At 43.1% G+C, this 21,005-nt stretch overlaps 1 protein-coding gene across 1 annotated transcript in view; it reads right to left on the bottom strand.

Moving 5' to 3' along the window:
• Positions 1-23: 23 nt before the first annotated feature.
• Positions 24-21,005, bottom strand: part of LOC306714440 (ADAMTS-like protein 1) — an 85,563-nt gene continuing 64,581 nt past the window's right edge. The window contains exons 6-26 of the mRNA XM_079184473.1: positions 20,829-20,955; positions 20,358-20,432; positions 19,196-19,353; positions 17,785-17,896; positions 17,446-17,584; positions 17,277-17,327; positions 16,968-17,172; positions 15,718-15,865; positions 15,537-15,621; positions 12,121-12,443; positions 10,484-10,613; positions 8,013-8,223; positions 7,738-7,917; positions 7,454-7,607; positions 6,280-7,288; positions 6,041-6,168; positions 4,025-4,145; positions 3,577-3,781; positions 3,000-3,109; positions 2,609-2,829; positions 24-1,921 (exon numbers count right to left, since the gene is read on the bottom strand). Of these exons, the coding sequence (XP_079040599.1) occupies positions 1,812-1,921; positions 2,609-2,829; positions 3,000-3,109; positions 3,577-3,781; positions 4,025-4,145; positions 6,041-6,168; positions 6,280-7,288; positions 7,454-7,607; positions 7,738-7,917; positions 8,013-8,223; positions 10,484-10,613; positions 12,121-12,443; positions 15,537-15,621; positions 15,718-15,865; positions 16,968-17,172; positions 17,277-17,327; positions 17,446-17,584; positions 17,785-17,896; positions 19,196-19,353; positions 20,358-20,432; positions 20,829-20,955 (4,002 nt within the window). The 3' untranslated portion in view covers positions 24-1,811. The remainder of the gene's footprint in view (positions 1,922-2,608; positions 2,830-2,999; positions 3,110-3,576; positions 3,782-4,024; positions 4,146-6,040; positions 6,169-6,279; positions 7,289-7,453; positions 7,608-7,737; positions 7,918-8,012; positions 8,224-10,483; positions 10,614-12,120; positions 12,444-15,536; positions 15,622-15,717; positions 15,866-16,967; positions 17,173-17,276; positions 17,328-17,445; positions 17,585-17,784; positions 17,897-19,195; positions 19,354-20,357; positions 20,433-20,828; positions 20,956-21,005) is intronic.

Below are 21,005 nucleotides of genomic sequence, written 5' to 3' on the forward strand. Positions count from 1 at the left end.
TAAAAGGAATGTATTTGGTTTTATTTAATAATACACCAGGCATGAGCAGAAAGCAACACATCAGTTTACCAGCAGAGGGTCCCCATTGCATGCACATCAAATAGCGAAACACCTGTAGGGAAATGAATACTTAAAACCCACCCCTGTAATTATTTACAACACTATGCACAAGAACACACATGAAATAAATAGTTGAAAGGACAAAACAAATATCTACAGAACTTAAGAGCATAAGTAATATGTAATCACACCGAGAAAGGCCACGTTATCTGCTAAGGTCTGTGTTGCACTTGATGATGAGGCATTGTGGAGCTCATATTGAACATAATGTGTGCAAACCCTGCATATCTAGAACGAGTATGGTACATTAATGATGATCTTGAAAAAGTTCCCTACTGTTTTAACCAATATCCAAATGTAACACAGAGTTCATATTATTGACATGTTTTAAGTTCCACTGACACTGAAATCGGTCCAAGGACGAGGAGTTACACAAGGACTGCTTTTCCTAAAAATGTCGCACTAAAATTTCATTTGGTGGAAAGGATGAGCAGGTACTCTCTCCTCATGTTTAAACGTCACAAAGTGGTTAAAAGGGACATTTGAACAAATAGCTTTCCAAGAAATAACAAAATCACAAAACAAAATATATATATATAAACAATGTAACTTTACAAATGAGAAGAACAAAAAAAAACTCTACAAGCCATGTTCTTAACAAAGACTTGGATGAGTTGAGTGCAAAATCTTTTTGTCTTTTTTTCCAAAAATTGACTTGCTACTGTCATACACCTCCATAGTGCAACCCACGCAAGACACATCTTTATCATGTCCTACTTTTTATTCCACCAAAAAATGCAGTTACAGCGCCTGCGATCCTAATTCCTTTGCTCTTCAAAGGACTTGACCGGTCGCTACGTGCTAAATTACCCCAAACGATAGCACAGATCACGGTCTATTTTCCCCATGTGGCTGATACCAAAAAATGTACTGCATATCATTTATCAAATGTTAGGCTTTTTGCCATGTTAGCAGTTTCCCATTCATATGATGTCAAACAAGCTTTTACCCATAAATCTATATGCTCATTTAGCATCAGAACTATTTATCAACACTGTTACAGAGACCATTGCAATAAAGAAGAAACACACACCTATCCAGTGGTTATAACGAGCTCAGGGGGTCTACCCAGAATCCCTGGGTATGAAGCCAATCATTGAAGGAAAAAAAAAAGCATTTGAGTATTGGAAGCTAAATTGCACGACAATATGCATCCTATTTTGGAGATGAAGTGATGGCGCTCCAATTGAACGTGGTGGTGCAGCACCGTTTTTCCACTCTTTAAAAAAAGATTCTAAAAAACAAAACTACACCAGATATCTTAAAACGTGGACAGGTTTTCCTTTATGAGTTCCCCTTTATGGAACCACACAGTCACCACAAGTTTCTATCACTCATATTGAAAATGTATCTTACGTAACGTAATATTGCATAATTTAGGAAAAGCTTCATGACGTTTTTTTCCCCCCAAAGAAGTCAAACTTTCATTAACAGACCTGTGACTCCACTCAAAACTTTTCAAATTTAAACCCACACATGATTTCTGTGAGGAAAGTAGATCACAACCAGTCTAGGTATGACCATCCAAACATTCCTCCACACTCAGGAATCCCCATCCAAGACTGATCATTGACGACAGTTATGGGGTTAAAGTATGGGGCGTCGAGGTTTCAAGTCTCTGTTGGCTTGTCTGAGCATCTTCCCCCCAACCTATCCAGGTCGTCCATGGCCCTCGTCTGGTGTCCCCCGCCTCAGGTGTTTCGGCAGGAATGACAGCAGCGGCTCTTAAACTGGGGCAGCGGACAAAGCTCCAGCTGGCGAACCTTCTCGCAGTACCTCGTGCTGTCTCGACACTCTCCTGCTGGAGTACACAGACGTTACAGTTTACTACACACGCTCACTTTAAGCATCTCTACGAGATAGAACATCTACAGTTTAATATGAAGCAGATTCAAGGTACCAACTTCTGAATCTTCCATCATTCAAATACAGCGGAGGTTAGTGGAAATAATATCTCAAATGTAAACTGCTTGTATAGGGAATGTCAGTGTGGAGATTTAAAAAAAAAAAAAAAGGTAATGTTTTTATTCTTTGAGTACCAATACGCCAAATTCCTTCCACTTGTTTTGTATTCAGGTGCCAGCAGAAGGTTTAGAAACCGGTGCTTCCAAACCTCAGCACACGAAACCGCAACTATGTGCATGATGGGCCGGGCCCATGAATGGAATGTGCCACGATGGAGCTTTTGCACAAATGATCCTGACAATAATGTTTATCATTGTATTAGCAAATTGTAGTTCCAATTTAAGTTATTCGTCCATTAGTTCATTGAGGAGCAGACCTCAGAATCATGCCATCAATGTGATCAGCAACCAGCTAGTACTGTACCTCTAAAATGTATCAGAGGAAATTGAACCATCAACATTCGCAGTTATACCATATTGAATATGCCATACGTACATAAACTAAATCCAGGATAATAGATTTTATCCCAATTAAGAAACCACTCGTCTCCATTTTACCATCAGCGCTTCTTTTTTTTCCTCACCTCTGCCACAGGACAAAATATTGCATCGTTGCCAGCTGGGAGGGCGAGGCCTCCACATGCAGTGATGCTCACGTGTGGCCTTTCCAGTTCGACGGTGCGCACAGGTCACCTGGCGTGACTGGAAACCGTGGCGTCCACAGGTGGCAGTGCATTGCGTCCACGGCCCGACACGCCAGTGAAGGGCACAGGCCTCTGTGGAGCAATTCCTCAGGGAACTGGGCCTACAAAATACAAAACACCAGAGTGTTTCTGACAACGTTTAGACCCTTTTTCTCCATGCGAGTGTCTTTTTCACTGACACATGAGGCACCAGTGGACTTTTTATTGTACACCAACATCATGCATCAACGGTTGATATGCAGTACATTCATTTTATGACATCCATATTTACCTCTGGAGTCCACTGCACATCCTGTAGGGGACTTTGGTCGCATTTGTGTCTTGACAGTAAACATGCCGTTGCTGTGTGGCCAAACTGGGACCAACGCATTGACCATGACACTAAAAGAGGAATTACAAGCAAGTTCAGCTTTCGGTTAGAAGATACTTCCCTGCTCGTACCTACTGTACACTACTGTGGTTTTGGCATATTCAAGCTCACTGCGTTCGAAATCGAAACCATGTCCCATAATAAAAATATTGAATGTCATTTTAAAATGGGAACTAACTTTCCAAAATATTATGCAAGACTGGGAAATTCTCATAATACACACAGGAAAGAGTTAACACAGAAACAGGTGAATTCCCTAACCACAACAAATATGTGGTTTCTAACAGATAAGGAAGGATTATCAGGGTGCCGACCCCTTAAATAGTTTGGAAAACAAACTGCAGTCCTAAACTGTTTAACGACTACTTAACCGACACACAGCTTGTGAGGTAGATTGTGTTTTGCCCAAACAAACAGGCTCGACACAGTCCATGTAGACGTGCCGAGATGTGTGTGTGGCCAATGTAAGAAGACTCACTGCTCCCCAGTGGGTAGTGGCCCAGCTGGCACAGGGCTGCAGGTTGCATAGCCTGGTGTCAGAGGGTCTTCTCCCTGTGCCAAGGCAGTGCTTGCCCTCCACCTCTCTTGATCGGCCCTCAGCACCCTTCATGCAGCGGACCCTCCTGGTCTGGGACCCACCTCCGCAATTGGCTGAGCATGGAGACCAAGGATCCATTCGCCACCTCATCAAAAAAACAATCATTTATAAAGTATTAATAATTCTGGGCCCAGAAGTACTCAGCACTAAAGTTTCTCCGTGTTGAGTCCTGGGCACAGTTCCACTAAAAGGTTGCAGCAAATGCCTGCATGCAGAAATGACACAGCACTTTAGGATAATGAAACATTTGAGTGAATCCCATGTAGAAGTTTGGAACGTGGCAACTGATCTTATTTAACATAACAAACATGTAGTAGCAGCAAGATACCTGAGGGGGCAGGCTTGTCCATGGCACACCTCGGCTGACTGGCTGCTGTTATTCCTCTCAGAACAAATAGGGCCATTGGCTCCCATACTATTACCGTGGACACAGTTTCTCCCTTTGCCACCTGAAAAACAAAACAAAACTATAATATTGTGCTCTTGGATATTGCAGAGAGCATAATCTGTACTGTATATTCCTGATAATAGTAACAGTGTCCTCTCTGTTAATGTGAGGATTTTACAAACCTCAACAACATCTACACACCATATTATTTGTAGCTGAATAGGCTTTTGTATTGCCTGTCAGTCACTAACAGACCTGATGTGTAGTCAGTTATATAGGCATAATTCATGGTTTTCACACTTCAGATAAAAAGAGATGAAAATACAAAGTTAAAGGTGTATGAGGGTCATTATTCTCAGGTGTGAATTTTATGAAGTTGCGTGCGCCTGTTTTCTCAGCCAGGCGCACGCCGCTCTTGCGTTGGGTTGTGTTGGCGAATGTCAGTCAGTCTGTCCACGGCTGATCTTGCATACTGCTGGAACCATGAGCCTGATGTTTCTTGTGATCATTTATGACTGTATTCTCAAAGACCTTTTGTGGTTGGGTGATTCACACTTTTCGAAAAAAAATGTATGAATTGAACAGGCGGTAACCTCCGGTTCTGATGAGTAAGTGTCTTACAACTTGCATTCTCTCTGATGACCAGCAGGCGGCAACTCCTCTGATTGCAAAAAAAGAGTTTAATTGTATGGAAGTCTATGAGAAAATGAGCCTACTTCTCACTTGATTTATAACTTGTTTACATAGTAAACATGAGCTTTTGGTCTCAATCGCCAGTTTCAAGTCAACACAGCATGATGTTCATTTAGTAAATGATGGTCCCATTTAGAGTAAAAAAGAACCTTAAAGCTGAGTATGCTTTAGGGTCGCTGCTGCTACCAGAGCTGTACACGGCGACTCTACGTCACTCCTCCGTATACCAAATAAGGTAACTTCAGTTCACTGGTTGTAAAAAGCCAAGATGGCGACGGCCAAATCGTCGAACTACAGGCTTCAAAAGGGCAGTCAACAAACTCCTGTGGGAAATGCTGACTTGAGCATCTGCAGATTCATTTCCTGCCTGTTATGTTACGATCCACAAAAGCTATGCATGATACGAGATGCATAAATCCCTGTGTTTGTCATCTGTACTCTACATAGGGGACTCTTCTAGTTTGGAAATAATACTGAACTTTCCAAGAACCTGGGAAAGAATTACATTTTCAAGTTCAATTTCCCTGTAAAGGCATTCACAGTATTTGCGGTTGCATTAAGATTACTCTAGTGCATCTGTTAGACACGACCTTAAACTGAGTGTGAATAAAGAATATGACCAAATGCAGTTTGGACATTTTTCAGCACCTTTAAGCCCCTTTATCCTCCGTATAGATTAGGCGAATGGGGAGCACCCACTTAATCTTCTTTGAAACGTTGCCTGGAACCTCTAATTGTTGTCGTATGCGGAGGAAAAGTGCCGGAGCATCAGGAAACCCGGGAGTTGCGGTGCTTTGATGAGAATGCAGCGAGGTCACGACTGATCATGCTCAGAGGAGAAGAATGACAGCGAAGCTCGGAGACGACCCGAGTTGTGGCACGCTCCGGATATTCCCCATCAGTGACCCAGCCAAATGAGCCACCAGGGTATGTAAAGGCTTATATATCTGTGTCTATGGTTATGTCGGTGCATTTCTCAGTTGAAAAGAACGGTTTCCCAGCATCCTTAACTCTCAAAGCAAATGAACGTATTTCCCAAAATGGTGAAGTTAAACAATATTTAGATCAAAGCTGCTATTTCTCTACTTTTTAACCCTGAAGGAAAGTTCGAGATGTCTTGTGCTTCATTTTATTTTCATGTATTATATTTTCAAAACCTTGGGACTCCAACTTAAAAATAAAGTTGTGAGTGTTTGGACAATCACCATTCACACAACTTATTCAAACATTCTTGCAGCAAGATGCTGCCTTTTTGGATCTTACCTGTAATCTGCAGCCAAGATGAAAGAGATGCAGATCCAAGACGGTTCCTGGCAGTGCATGCATACAGACCCTCATCCACCTTGCTTGGAGACTGGATCCTCAGTGAGCTGGTGGACAACAGGCTTACTCTGCCAACACAAAGACAACGCAACCACTGAACCAGCTACTTTTATACAGCAAAACCCGCAGTTTTGTTAAAGCCTTTTGCACAGAAGTTCACATTAAAGGGTAGTTCTTACCGGCTGTTGTAATGCAACTCTTTTCTATTCTTTGTCCATGTCAGGGACGGTTCAGGGTTCCCCAGTGCCTCGCACCTCAGCTCCAAACTAGTAATGTGTTTCTGCAGCAAAACTGGCACCCCCACATTAACTACCATTTCAGATGACGGTACCACTCCAACCTTTCTGGGGCGTTGGATTATCACCGGGCTTCTTGGCCTGGACGTGTGGGCTTTGATGTTTGGATTGTAAAGGAGGGGCCCTTGCGTGGAGGATTCCGCACTTTCCGGCGGATAAAGAGTGGACTCGTTGGTTTCACCTTGTGTCATAGTGAGGTCACTGAGCAACTGTACGATGAGTTGTTCCCCCAATGGCCCTCCGAGGCCTTCAGAGAGGCTCGGCATGATCTCATCTAGCCTGTGGGTATCGGCGATAAGTACGAGCAGGCTTGAAAGTTCTGAGCTTGCTCTGTCATCCTCCAGGGTCGACCTGTTCTTTTCACTGGAGTGTATTTTATCGGCAGTGTCTTTTTTACTTTGCAGAGAGCCTTTGAGTTCGAGCAAATGCTCAACAATGTTGTCATATTGGTTGAGAGAGATGGGAAGCTCCTGAAACCCTACCTCGGTTGAGGCCGCGTCTGACTGCCCAACCTTTTGTTGGCCACCTGCGAGGAGCCATGACTCTGGAGCAGAGAGCTTCTGCTTGCTGCCAATGATCTGTAGGACAAAATGTTCTTGTGCCTGACCTGCGACACATGTGTATATACCGGCATCAGATGCACGAAGCTGCTGGATCTTTATGTATCCTGGTGATGTTACGGAGAGGTGTGGGAGGCCGACCAAAGGCTTTCCTTCCTTAAACCATCGGATGTGGCCCTTACGGAAGTGGCGGGTTGGGCAGCGAAGGACCACAGTCGTCCAGGGGAGCAGGTAGGCATAGCCTCCCACTACCAACTGTAACTTTTTGCCCTTCCTCCACTGGATATACACTTTTCTCTGGGCCAGTATGGTGGGATTGGGCTTGACAGAGTCTGTGATAAAAATGAACAGTTGACAAGTGAATGGCATAATTAGTCTGTGTTATCCATACTTCTGTGCATTTGTAATTTTCAAGTCATTTCCATTGATACAATTTAGCTACAAACATAAAATCAGTACAAAATGGATAAAATAAAGCCAAACAGAGGGTCTCTTACTGTCACAGAGCCTGAGGGAGCATGGCCGGATTCTGGTGGGCCGGGCCGTCAGGGAACAATTCTCGGAGTCTACGGTCCAATGTTCCCTATCTTCCCCTTGTTTTCTGCAGACTGCCTGTAGTCTCTGTATTCCATTTCCACAAGTCACTGAACACTGGGCAAATGAATGATTATTAGTATTATAAGATATGAAAATGAGCAGACCCTTTATAATGTACATATGGCATTACATTTTGATTCTTAAAGCTTTAAAAAGGTAGTTTGGTGCCTTGGGGAAAGCCTACCTGGGACCAGTCAGTTGTTACCCATTGAGGAGGGCACTCTCGCTTGGCACAGGGCTGCTGGTTTGCGGGGCTCTTGGAAGGGCAAAAGGTGTCAGGCAGCTCCAGGATGCTGCCATCTGCCAACCGCTGTTTGCACAGGACCTGCCTCCTCTGAAATCCACCACCACAGCTCTGGGAGCACTACAGAAATACAGAGGCGCCAGGGTTTACATTAGCAATATGTGCAGGGGGGCCAAGCATTTATGCTGGTGAACTTCCTGAATGGGATCCTTTACCTGTCCCCAGTCACGTGTGTCCCACATAGGAGGGCAGTCAAAGCGGTTGCAGGCTTGGACAGGGCGGGGCTTGGGGTTCTGACAGTCTTCGTCCCTCAAAACCTCAGTACGGTTGCTGTCCCGAGAAGGCCGGTGAGTGCATGCCACAGTGCGGGTCATCAGACCAACCCCACAGGTAGCAGAGCATGAACTCCACTCCCCTGTTTCCCACCTGTGAATAAAATGTTTGTCATCAAATGACTGTATGTCATGGCCAACAATCTACAACATTGACTTGAACCAGCTGGCTATCAGGTTACTTTCTCTGTTGTGATTTACTAGTTAACTACACACATGTAAGTTTTGAATTTTAAAGGAAAGCATCATCACTTTCTTTTCACAACTCCTAACCTTTGCGGTCACCATACATTATCGTTTGTGTACGTACAGTATGTAGCGCCATTATCCAATCTATAAAGGAGTGCAGTCAGGAGGAGTTCAGTCGGAGCGCTTGATGTTTTTACTTGATCCCATGAGAGGACACTCTTGCAGACTGATGAATGTGTAAATTCATCAAAGTAAAATTCATGAAAGTGAATACGAGTGGAAACGAAAAGGGTGATTCATGGGGTAAGATCCTGGCAAAGGAACATTACATCTCCCACTGAATTTGTTGATATTGGAGACATCCCCGTGGCGTTACTTCTTCACACGCATTTTTGCAATGACCTCCGTGTACCAATATTCATTTTGTTGACCAACACAATTTCACACGGGGCCATGAATCCAACTTCAACGTTTTCAAAGCACTTTTATTCCAATCTTGAAAATGATGTGTCATGTGTCCAACTCATCGCTTTGCCTTTAAAAGCATCTAAAAGCTTTGGCGTTGACCAAGATGGCAGCGATTTCACTTCTTGCTTGACAAACTAGGTGATATTTTAAAGCTATTCATATTCACTCAAGTGTCAAGGGACTGAGGCGAATTGGAAATGAAGCTGGTTTCTGGACCGGTACTACACTCAAAGCCAAATCCTATGGCCGTGTCCCTTCCGAGGGAACAGTATCCAAAGAGTGTAGCTTAATATGGGAGGGTGAGGAGGCCTCAGGGAGGGAGTAAAGGGCCAAAGGAAACAAGTCCAATACAGCGTTTGTTGTGCCTGAAAACAAGACTCAAGGCCTGGAAAAACAGACAAGGGCAGGCTGCAAGCCTCTGGGTTTTCTGACAAGAGTGTGAGTGGTGGAACACCGACACTGCGCATGGTGTTAACTTTAAACGTGTGGCCTACCACAAAAGCCACTCACCGTTTAGCCATGGTTTAGTAATATCAAACATCAAGCCTTTATGCCGTTTGACCTTTCAGGCGTTCCATTGTTTATCCACTGTATTCTAAATTGATGCCCACTGGATGATAGTTGGATAAAACTAAGAAACTGCAACACTTGGGACTAAAACTTGAAAAGTTGTAATCTACATCTACATTCATTCTTAAATCCTCATGCTGTGACAGCAACCTACTTATTAAGCACTAACATCATTTCAATAATTTCAAATAGAAATTTAGCAAGGATACACGTGATCCCCAGAGGACACTTCATGATCTTTCTTCATGCATCATCTTAGGCTATACATCAACTTTGTACACAACTTATTTCATAATGTAATGGGCAGATTGACATTAAGTTTGGTGACTAGACTCATGCTCCCAAGGGGACACACCTTTTTTTACTGACGATAATTTTGTCACTTTTAAGTGTGATCAGTAAAGGTCATTTCTCGTACAAAAAGTCGAAGCTTTTTAAAATAGTATGCCAACCACAGCAGCAGAGGTATCCTACATTTCTGAGCTAAAACAACCGGTGAAAGAAAAACCTTCTCCGAGGACAATTTCACATGTCAGCCGTATATTTTGTGCCTGATTCTGACCAGGTTCCACAAGCTGTCCCTCTGGTTTCATTTCCTGCTTTCGATAATACAACCATCCATCTCCGTCATTCTGCTTCAGTATCACTTAAACCCAAGTGGCCTAAATTTGGATTTAATTGGCCCAAGTGATTTAAACTGAGACGGGTAATGTAGTGGATTAGAAGGATCTGAATCGTTTTAAAACACAACCAGTGATTAATCGAGATGAATTGCTTCAACAAGTGCGATGTGTGTGTTTTTTGATAGTCTGAAAGTTAAGCAGTTCCAGGTGTAGAACCCAGGGGTGCATCACAGCTCTGGAAAATGGTACATTAATGTCCCAACTCCCTTTATTGCATATTTTGCTGGGTTACAGTCTTGGCAGACTAATCAATAGCAGAGTCCGATTTCAGTCCTGTTTTTAATTAATATTCTCTTCTTGAATGCAGCCAAACCTATTTTTTTCCCAAAACACAATTCCTCCTCATTTTTACAGCATCCATGAATCAAGCGTATTTTAATGTCCACGCACAAATTATTTGAAAACAATGTCTGAATGATAATGATGTACAGTATGTCTGTGTACCTGGGCGGGCAGGGCTGAGTTTTGCAGTCCTGCAGGAGTTGCGGGGGCCGACTGGAGCTCACACACAGGCTCTGGTCCGCTGCCTCCCTGGTCTGCTTGTTCAGGCAGATGACCACAGCTTCCTGCACACCTGGGATTAGGCAGCAACAAGCAATCACAAGGGATGTTCAAAGAACAATGAAAGAACCACCTAATGTGCAGGGTTCCATCAGAAGTGCTTTTATATTTTGATATAATCGCTGTACCATATGATGCCCGAAAAGGGTTAGCAAACACATAACGTTCTTGTTAGGCATCTCTTACATATTGATGATGAAAGCAAGCAGGGATTGTACCGGGGCAAAACGAGCATTAAAACAGTACAGCTGGCTGCTTAAGTTCTGGCCTGAACAAACTTTTAAGGGTGTGATGTCAGGTCACGTTAAAAGCAACATAACATAAATCACAGAGTCTGCTTCGAACGTTGGGGACAATAACAGTGAAAGCAGGCACTTCAAATGCCACAGTGGTGTGATGGTCCACAGGAGCGCAGCCCTCAGGGTGTGTATGTGACATCTGATCCCACTCTGTAATCATCGCCGAATGAGAGTTTGTTGGGTTTGGGTGAGCGCGCGCACACACACACACACACACACACACACACACAGACTTTCACAAAAGCCTACGCCCATGTGCAGAAATTAAGTTACACTTGCACACTATAGACGTTAACACACAGACACACGATTCAGGCGTACAGGCCTCGGATGTGGAGGTGGGGAGATTAAAGTGGGGCTCAACGAATGTTGGCTGGATGTTTAGGAAAGCTATCTCTGTCTGGCACGGCACACGTTGAGAGTCGGTGACGTATGACTTTTAGGGTTAAACCATCCACTATCATAAAATATTATATAGCTTACTTCCACTTCAAAGCACATACTGGCATGGCTTTTGTCATCCACTGACATAAAGTCACGGGTTACTGCCGTGACATTTCTGTTTAATACAGCTACTGGGACAAACTCAGTGACACTGACGGAGTGTGGTTTGCCTTCAGGATGTACACTGACTGTAAGCAATATCATGTATTTATACAATAAAAACTATTCTGTGGTGGGTTTTATGTAAGATAGACATTCATTGTCTCCAGTGGTTGTATCGTGCTGACTTAGGTGATCTCCTGACTTTTCATTTAGCGCCACTGTTGACATTTGTGGTTTTAAGTGAAATTTCTTTAAAAAAAAAAATCGGCTGAATCATTATGAAATGTGGTTTTCACATTCCTGTCCCCCTCAGGATACATTTGTTGATTTTCCCCAAAATCAGGTCAAATTTAATTTGTCCAATGCTTTGGACCAAATATCTACTAGAGACATTCCCATCAGCCTCTGCTGTACTTTGTGTTAAGTGAAATTAGCAAATGTTAGCATGCTTTTAAGGTAAATTAGCATTAAAACTGCCAAAGATCAACATTTATAGTTATTAATATCATTGTTAGCGTTTAACTCAAGGCACCACTGGGCCTTAGTACAGACTCACAGAGCTGCTAGTATAGTTATAGACTATTAATCTCGTTAACATTTCACCTTTGCATTCCCATCATTTCTTATACTATATATTTACTCTCTCATATTACAAAGGGCAATAATGATCCATACCTCCACCACAACTCTCTGAGCACTCCGTAAAGCCCTCATACTCCCAGTCATGCAGTTCCTCTCTTTCGGGTGTCTCCCCCTTCCCCTTCCCCTCCTCCTCTTCCTCTTCCTCCTTTTCGCTTTCTTTTCCTTGGCCCAAAACACCAGAGCAGGGAGTGCGGTAGCATGGCTGACTCGTGGCATGCTTCACCCCCTCGCACTCATCATCCGGCAGGTCAGCAACAGTTTGTGAGAAGGAGAGCAAGACCTGGCACTTGACCCTCCGGCGCTGGGTCCCGGCGCCGCATGTCCTGCTGCAGGCCTGCCAGGGACCAGGGATGAAGCTGGAGAAGAGAGGCAGCAGGTTTGAGAAAACATTAAACGGGATGATTGATCCCACACAAAAAAAATATAAACAGAATGCTGTTTATTTTGTTCGTTTGCTTCACATGCAAGACGGCATGGAAAGTCAGTTACATTTTGGATTTGAACGGGACTGTTTCCAAACCAGCAGTGCTGACTTGAAAGTATTAAGATAGAAAGTCACAAGTTTATTGTGCATTCCTCCTCTCTACAGATTTTTGTCATTTACTGCTAAATTCATAAACCCACGGAGTATTTATGAAATCCTGTCCTGCTGTGGTGAATTGTACAGCTGTGAAGCATTAGGATCAGTCATTCTTGGATAAACGGCTTTCATGCTCATCCTTCTTCATCCTAAAGAATGGATCAGAGGAGGAAATACTTGTAGATCATTGGCGTCCATGAATGCCTGAAGGCCATTCAAAGTTGGGTGTGAGTTAGAGGCCAGAAAGTGAACCGTCACCTCTCCATGGCTCTGGGAGAGTCTAAAGACATAATAAAACTGGAAAGTGTGAGACAGAGACATGTTTGAATCCCTCTTGATCTTCGGGTTGGCCCAAATACAAAGCGTAGTTGTGATGATTCAGCGATGTTAAGATCTAATTAGAAAGATCGTAGACCCTGTACCATTTCGCCCCTTGTGTTCATAAGTGCTTATGTAGCAGTGGGAGTATTCTCATCATGGAATATGCAGATATAAAGACCAAACAGCATTTGTACCACATGGTGCACCTCCTTTGCAAACAGTTCTGCACCTGTTCATGAATACAAAGTCAGCTTTTCAGCAGCTGTCCTCTTCAGGGCTGGAATCAGCAGTTGCTGTATTTGCATTGGAGCACAGAAACAATCAAGAAGTGACAACTCTCTTGCAGATAGGGGGCTGCTCAGCATATAAACGGTGCTTGTGTAGGTCTAGTTTTGCACTGAACTCACAAATCATTACTACTGACATGCAGACATTCAGAATCGGCTCAGAATGCCACTGCATTATGAATGGTGATGCAATGGCTTATCTTAGAAAATCATACATGACAGAGTCATTAACTACAAATCCTTTGAATTGAAATGAATGAATCAATTTGAATCCGCAAAGGGATTTCTAATCGTGATCATATTGAGGAGATTGGCTCTGTAGCTCTCGTCGTTATTATGATTAAAGTTGCTAAATTTGTCATTGGAAGCATATCTATTGCCTCCACATGGCTCTCAACATGTCGACGGCTAACGACAGCTAACGGTGCTGACAGAGCTTAATATATGTCTTTACATAGCAAATAGTAGTTTTCTGCTACATTAATGCTCTGAATATCGTATATAGAGTCCCTTCAAGTGTTACTTTTTTTGTATGGTGTTGAAAAAATGGTAAAACAATTGGTATAAATGTAGTTTCTTAACCTCAGTCTGTGCTGCGAACATTGACAATGATCCTGCAGTCCGAGCATCCCTCTAAATTGCTCGACTCTCTGGGTTAGTAAAACGACCAAAGAAGATACATTATCGTGTACATGTGTCTCCGAGAGGTATCTATTAACATGGCAGCCTGCACCAATGAGCAGCATTCCTCCTTGGTTAAGCAGTCTGACCACAACACAAGAGCACCCTGCTGTTTTATAAGATGCCTCAATAAAGAGCTCACAATTACAGCTCTTTATGACTGCTCAGGGACTCGTTGAGTTTTGGACAAACAGATGAATCACCGGCAGTTAGACCTTGGAACAAAGTCAACAAGCGAACCCACAGAAATGTTTATCTTTATGAGTTGTTAAAGTACATCTGTCGGTTCAAAAACAGCCCTGATTTCATTCATGGACGGAAACAACACATTTTTTTTGACATCCGCCAAAGCCCCGCGCTAAATCAATTCAATTCAATTTGCATCAATGGAAATATCTTCTTTACTCTTTTACTCTTTAGCTCTTTTGGCCAAGCTGTGGAACATATAGGTTTAATCTTTCACGAAGTTGCACAGCGGTTGGCTCAGGGCAGGCATAAGTTCTGGCAATGGAGGTGCAATAAGTCTAACACAGGAATTTCACTCTCTTTCCGTTCACATCCGTAACCTGGCCCCATATGGTAGGCAGATATTGTTGTTGGCTAGCGAATGACTGCATATTATACACAGATATTTATGTGCTTTTGGAGGAAAGGCGTGTTTTTTTTTTGTTTTTTTCAACAGAGCATAGTCATATGCTTTGGCATTTGTCTCTCTCTCTCTCTCTCCCTCCCACTTTCTCGCTCCAAAGATAAGTCACAGTAACAGATGTTTTGAACTGGCTAACATGGTCGCTAATACAAGTCATGCGAGACACTGGGTAGAGTCCAAACATTGTCCACCTTCAGAGGACAGCCTTTATTAGTCAATTGATGCGGGACAAGAACATCTGGAACATCTGAGGCTTGCTGAGGTAATGCTGGTAGTCAAGTGACTGAACGGTCCACTGGCTTCCAAAAAGATGTTTTTCCTCTTTCACCATCAGCTTCCCCTTTTTATCTTACATAACCTCATACGGCATACATTACTTAGATCTGATGATACGCACCTTCACTGGAGCAAAACGGCAAACGTCTAACTTTTACTCATCTTGACAAAACCGTCCTGCCATTGTATCAGACAAACATTTGGGGGGCTACAGCAGTACATTTGGACTTGTAAACGGCCATCGACATGAACACGACCACAAGACTCTGTGGTGGTTTCATGGCAGCACCGGTAGCCCTGTCTGCTTAAACTCTGGGTTGTGAAAACTGTTGTTGAAACTATGCATCTGGGATCTCACTTTTGCTTCTCTATCCCTGCAGATTGACAGTAATTAATGCTCTTGGTTATGACGCTTGAGAGACATTTACAGCTTTAGCATTTGCATCCTCCAAACTTATTTGTGGTATTAGGCCTCTGGCCATATTGCAGGTATGTAGTCCAGAGGGCCAGTAAATTAACATAGAATTACATATTCTAACGTTTGAATTGCTGTTCCAAAGAAAGCAGCAAATAGCGATGTACGTCGCATCACTGTTATCCAACAGATATCCTTTTTTTGTGGGCATGCGTGCATATGTGGGTGCGTAGTACTCACGTTGGGTCCTCAGTAACGCTGATCTCCTCCTCCAGCTCTATGGCCTGCTTATGCCACACAGGTTTTGCCTCAACTGGGAGCGTATCTAGAGAGAAATCCACATCAAAAGGTTGAACATCACAAGAGAAAGTTTACTTTAGTAATGAGTAAGTTTGACAAGAAAGCAACAATCTAGACCCACCTATGGACTTATAACAGGGCACGGTCACCAGGCACTCCTCTTTGATGTGGGGCTTGGTGGTGGGGTTACAACCTCCAGCATGGAGTCCTCTGTGATCGATGCACAACACCACCCTGTAGCGCAGACCCTGACCACAGGTCACCGTGCACTGGTGGTGACAGGACAGTTCAGGAGATATAGTCTATGAATCACTGACTAGCTGACGACCATTTTCACACACGGATAGGATAGAGCGTTAAGTCTTACTCCTACGGTTACATCTCTTTGCTTGTGTTTGACAGAAAGCCCTTGACTCAAGGGAAGTAACGAAAGAGACCTTCCAAAATCCCTGCAGCTCTCTGCTCAGGAGTGAACTTTGTGTATCCGCTGCCAAAACAAGCATTTAAAAGGCAAGTTCACAAGGAAGAATGTGCTAGGTAAACAGCATCCCGGGTTTTCAGAGGGCCACAAATTTGACTCCTTGCTCCTCTGCTTGTGCCTGTATAACTGGCGAGGCTGAAAAAAATCCCCATGAGGAAGTTCTCTGGGATATTTATGGTGAACGTAACAGCAACTCTGCCAAATAAGTAAGCTAACCAGGAGTGTTAGACGATCCAGAAGCACCACACCGATAAGCCGGATGTTTTTTGGCAAAGAAAGAGTTTTCAGAATACGCGCTGTTGACTTTGGGGTTTTAATTAAAGCCTTGTTTATTTTGGATGGTGTGTTCAAGGGCTCGGGTGGTGAAGGACACTCAAGTTGAGGTCAGCGGTGCTACTCAGAGTCACACAGTAAGCTTGTGTTTGAACTTAAGCAGTCGCAAGTGTTCCTGTCATGTTCGAAAAAGCTGACGGAAACCTGAAGAGACGACAAAATCACAGGTCTGGTTGTCCGCAGAGTATATTTTTGTTTCTCAACAAGACAATTAATCATACTTTTTTTTTTAACTTCTTCTAACTCCACGGGTCAATTAAGACCCACTGTGGTGGTTCACAGGCTCTGACTTCCCCGGTGGAAACAGCTACAGAACACCGAGACACGTCTATTTACATTTGGTTACTAGACATTTCTTTCTAAACATGTCTAGTTTTGTGGCGCTTTACACCACCTCGCAAAAGGATAACTGAAATCAATTAAGGCTCAGCATGACCTTTGAAGTTCCTTTTCTTGGCCATATATTTGCTGTGTAAAAAAATAATAATCTATGATAATAATTCATAAATACTCTAAAGACAAATATCCAAGAGACAGAATTTAAAAATGGCACCTACGGGGGACCACTCCTGTGCCAGCCAGGTGGGGCAGTCGAAGGTGTTGCAGGGCTGCAGGATAGCCGTCTTGGGGGAGTAGAGACACTTCCACTCCTCGGTGGTGGTGATGACACCCTGCATGTCTTCCTCCACGCAGGATACTGAGCGACTCTGGATGCCCCCGCCGCAGGAGGTGGAGCAGGCGGTCCACGGACTGCTCTCCCATCTGACATCAGAAAAGCTTAGTCAGGAAGTCGCTCATGGAGACTGGTAAATGGTAGAATTCGTGTTGCTGTGTCACTATTTCACCTCACAGTTGCGAGTACATACCGAGGCAGGGGGTGGTAAAGGTCATATGGCATAATTTGCTTGTAGCCGTCACTAAAAAGGCAGAATCGATAACGGAAATGAGGATTTAGAATTATGCAAGCTGCTGTTGACTTATCGTGAACATGGAGTTAGAATTGTTTCGTTGTTTTTAAAGAGGTTTGTCTCTCACCTGGCCAGGCAGGGCTCCATGTTGCACTCCTGGAGTTTGGGTTTAGGTTTGACGTTCTCTGGGTAATAATGGCAGTACTGATCCACAACCACCCGGCCACTCCTGAGGTCAAAGCACTCTGCTGAGGTTAGCTGGTACCCTACAGAAGAAGAAAAAAAAGTCAGTGTTCCCAAAAGAAGTGACAGAAATGATCTATCGAAAAGGTTTAGTGGAGCAGTAATTCAATATCAAGCGTTTATCAAAGATGTTATCATTCATCTGGCACGGGAGAGCACTTTTCAGTATCACAGCTGTTTTAGTACTTAGTCCACAATGCGAGCAGTGCAACTCCACGCTTACCTCCACCACACGTGAGGGAGCAAGGGAAGAAGTCGGTCTCTCTCCAGCGGTGGATGATGGGCTGGTAGTAGATGTACTGGACCACACTGTCTGCTCCACTGGCAAACTGCACCTACGGAAACAGTGTTCACGGTGTGACCACTCAATCTTTTTACTACTGTGCTCTTCAGCAGGGCTTTCATTTGATCATAGTACGCCTAAAGGAGGATGAATGCAACCAAAATGAGTCAGGAAAATAAAATGGCATGACAGGGTGTTGTTTATGTATTGCTCACATAAAAGGGTGGAGGGAAGAAAATGAATTTCTTGACTACAACTCAGACCATGCTGAAGTTCATACAGATATATTAAATACAAAATCCCATTTACGTGTTAAACTAGATTTTCAAACTGGTGTTTTCAGATGATTTGGATAAAAATGGGTCAAGACATGAGACCCGAGGGAAAGGCTGATGCAGCTGAAATTATAGTCGGTACTGGAATGGTTCAAGAGGCGTTCATTTTCACACACACACACACACACATTGGAGGAATTTGACCCTAAGTAACCTGAAATGTCAGTTTCTGCACATTCACAGGTTGTAGCAGGATAAAAAAACGTCTTTATAAAATAAAGAACAGACTGTATCTCTGGAAATTAGGCCATTTGTGTCACATGTTTATGAGTGTGTGTGTTTTGTTAAGGACATTTTATACAGTGTCCTAAATATTCCAGCAAATATTTTTCTTCTAACCTCATGCCTCAACCATATTGAAAAAAATGCCCAAAGCCAGATGATACCTTCAGCACATATAAGTCGAACTCCGCTGCCACTCGCTCACGTGTTTACAGTGGGGAGACTGTCTGGCAACCTTTTTATGTGATTTTCCATCCGTCCACATTTTTTCCAGCGCTGCGATATGAATTGGCTGTTTGCCTCGTAACAGATTAGAAAATTATGCATTTATAGCCTCTCAGATTTCTGTCTCCTGAATTCCCATTTATTGTCCGATCCTGACTTGTGTGTTTATGAGGGGGGAAGTTTTCACAGGCGTTTCCCTGTCCGTGGCCTGTATGATTTTCAATGTCCACTCACTGGCCCTAGTCTGAGAATGTAAGCATGTGTGTGTGTGTGTGTGTGTGTGTGTGACGCATACACACACACACACACAAAACGTATGCTCCACTACTGTATTTATGAAGTGAATTTATGTTGTGTTATGTTTTAAAACTTACTGTAAGTAAACCACATGTGTTATGACTCTTCTTCGAGGGCCAACATTCCACCATGAATCAAATACAAGTTTTAGACATTTAAACTGAGGGAAACTGAAGAGTTGGGTGATAAATTATACTCCACAAAGTAAACTGAATGAAAATATTGAGTGGAGCAGCTTTAAGTCACTTCAATCAGTGTATTTATGCTCTTACTTTGACTGTGAAGTCGGCTCCAAGGGGGCCGATGATTCTCAGGACCTCCTTATCCGAAAGCCTCTGGTAGTCCAAGGTGGTGTTCTCCAGGTGGTACTGCCCTGATTTATCCAAGATCAGCTCATCTTTAACCCCTTGTAGAGTCTTACTCTCCACGTCTAAAGAGGAAATAAAGTAGATCGCTAAAGCACAGTCACAGTCACAATATAGATAAATTCAAAAAATTCAAAATCTGTCTGTGATAAATGATACATTTTTCATCATTATCGTGTCGAGCGGAATGAAACAACTGAAAGGATGATTTTCATTTATCACAGACCTTCCGTCAGATCTAGTTCCATAAAGAACGTGGACCGGCTGCTGCGTTTGCAGGCAAGTAGACTCTCTTTGGCACCGGTACAGGATATAAAGGTAGGTTTTAAACAAGCTTTTCCACTGTTTGACCTCACGTCAACCCTGGCCCGACAGGGTCAGCGTGGAAATGTAAACAAAAACAACGGGGGGAAACTCAGGAACAAGCAGTAACCAGCAGCAGTCGTCATGTGCGGACAGATGGTTACAATTTAAGTGCACCGTGGCCAAAAAGAACGGGGGAAATATTTCACGGAATATTCGTCCATTCAGAAAAAGAACCTCTTTCGGCCTGGCTCGGGAAACAATCTGTCAACTAAACGTGGAGCAAAGGATGGGTCAAGGGAGATGGACCGTTTGTTATCGATTTGATCCAGTGGGGAGTTTGATGCCAGTACTTTTACATCGGTGATATTTGCTGGAAGCCTTAAACCTTCTCAGAGTCAGGGCCGAGGGGAGACATAACTACCTCCTCTGTTTATTCTGCCCTGAGCTACTTTTAGCACCCGTATGTATGAGAAAGCCTAAAATACAATATATTTTAGAATAAAAGGTTCATTTTAGATTGTTATTTGGGTGAGATATTATTACAAAAAGGTCAAGCAAGTATAACACATATAATGAAAAAGTAATATTCTTGTTGAATCACAAGTCTTTAAAACATAACATGACCTGCAGTAAAACTCCCAGAGCACATTCCGAATACTTGTGTTTAATGTGCAGGTATTTGGAAATAAAAAACACTGCCAAATATAAATATCATGTACAACTGTTTGGGATGGAAGGGCACCCTAGACCTACCAGGACTTACACAAGTGATCCAGGCCTTTCAGCACTAGACGTACGTGACGACTCTTATAGGGGACGGCAACAACTGTGTCCTCGGCTTCAGAGAGACAGACAGAGAGACAGAAGACAAAGAGAGAAAAATAGCAGACAGTGTCGATCAATACTTATAGGAATGCAATAAAGTCAATATAATTACAACTGGCAATACAGATACAATCAGAACACAGATTGGTTTGACATTGTTTTTGCCTCAGTCAATAAAACACAACACAGTATTTCTAATTTATATTAATTCAAATAATATTGCAAATTAATTTTGCAGAAGAATCACATTACTCCAGTGATTTTAGCTTTGCACTTCCATCAAGTCGGGGGACTTGCGAGTCTCTCTGATGACATCACTATTACTTTATCAGGGATTATTCTTTTCAGACTTGACAACATTACTGTATTCAATTTAAACAAACTAGATCAAAATGAATGGAACATTTACTTTTTCCTGAAGCTGGCTGGGATTTGTAGTGTCCCCGCACCAGTCTGCAAGATGAGCCATCTCCATTGCAGACGCCGCAGTTGTCCTCCTTTGCTGTGCTCCCCAACTCATGATCGCATCCAACAATCTATAATACAGAGACAAACACATGAACATAAACACTCCTCCAGCATTGTA

The sequence above is a fragment of the Pholis gunnellus genome (assembly GCF_910591455.1).
Source record: "Pholis gunnellus genome assembly, chromosome: 23".
Lineage (NCBI taxonomy): Eukaryota > Metazoa > Chordata > Actinopteri > Perciformes > Pholidae > Pholis > Pholis gunnellus.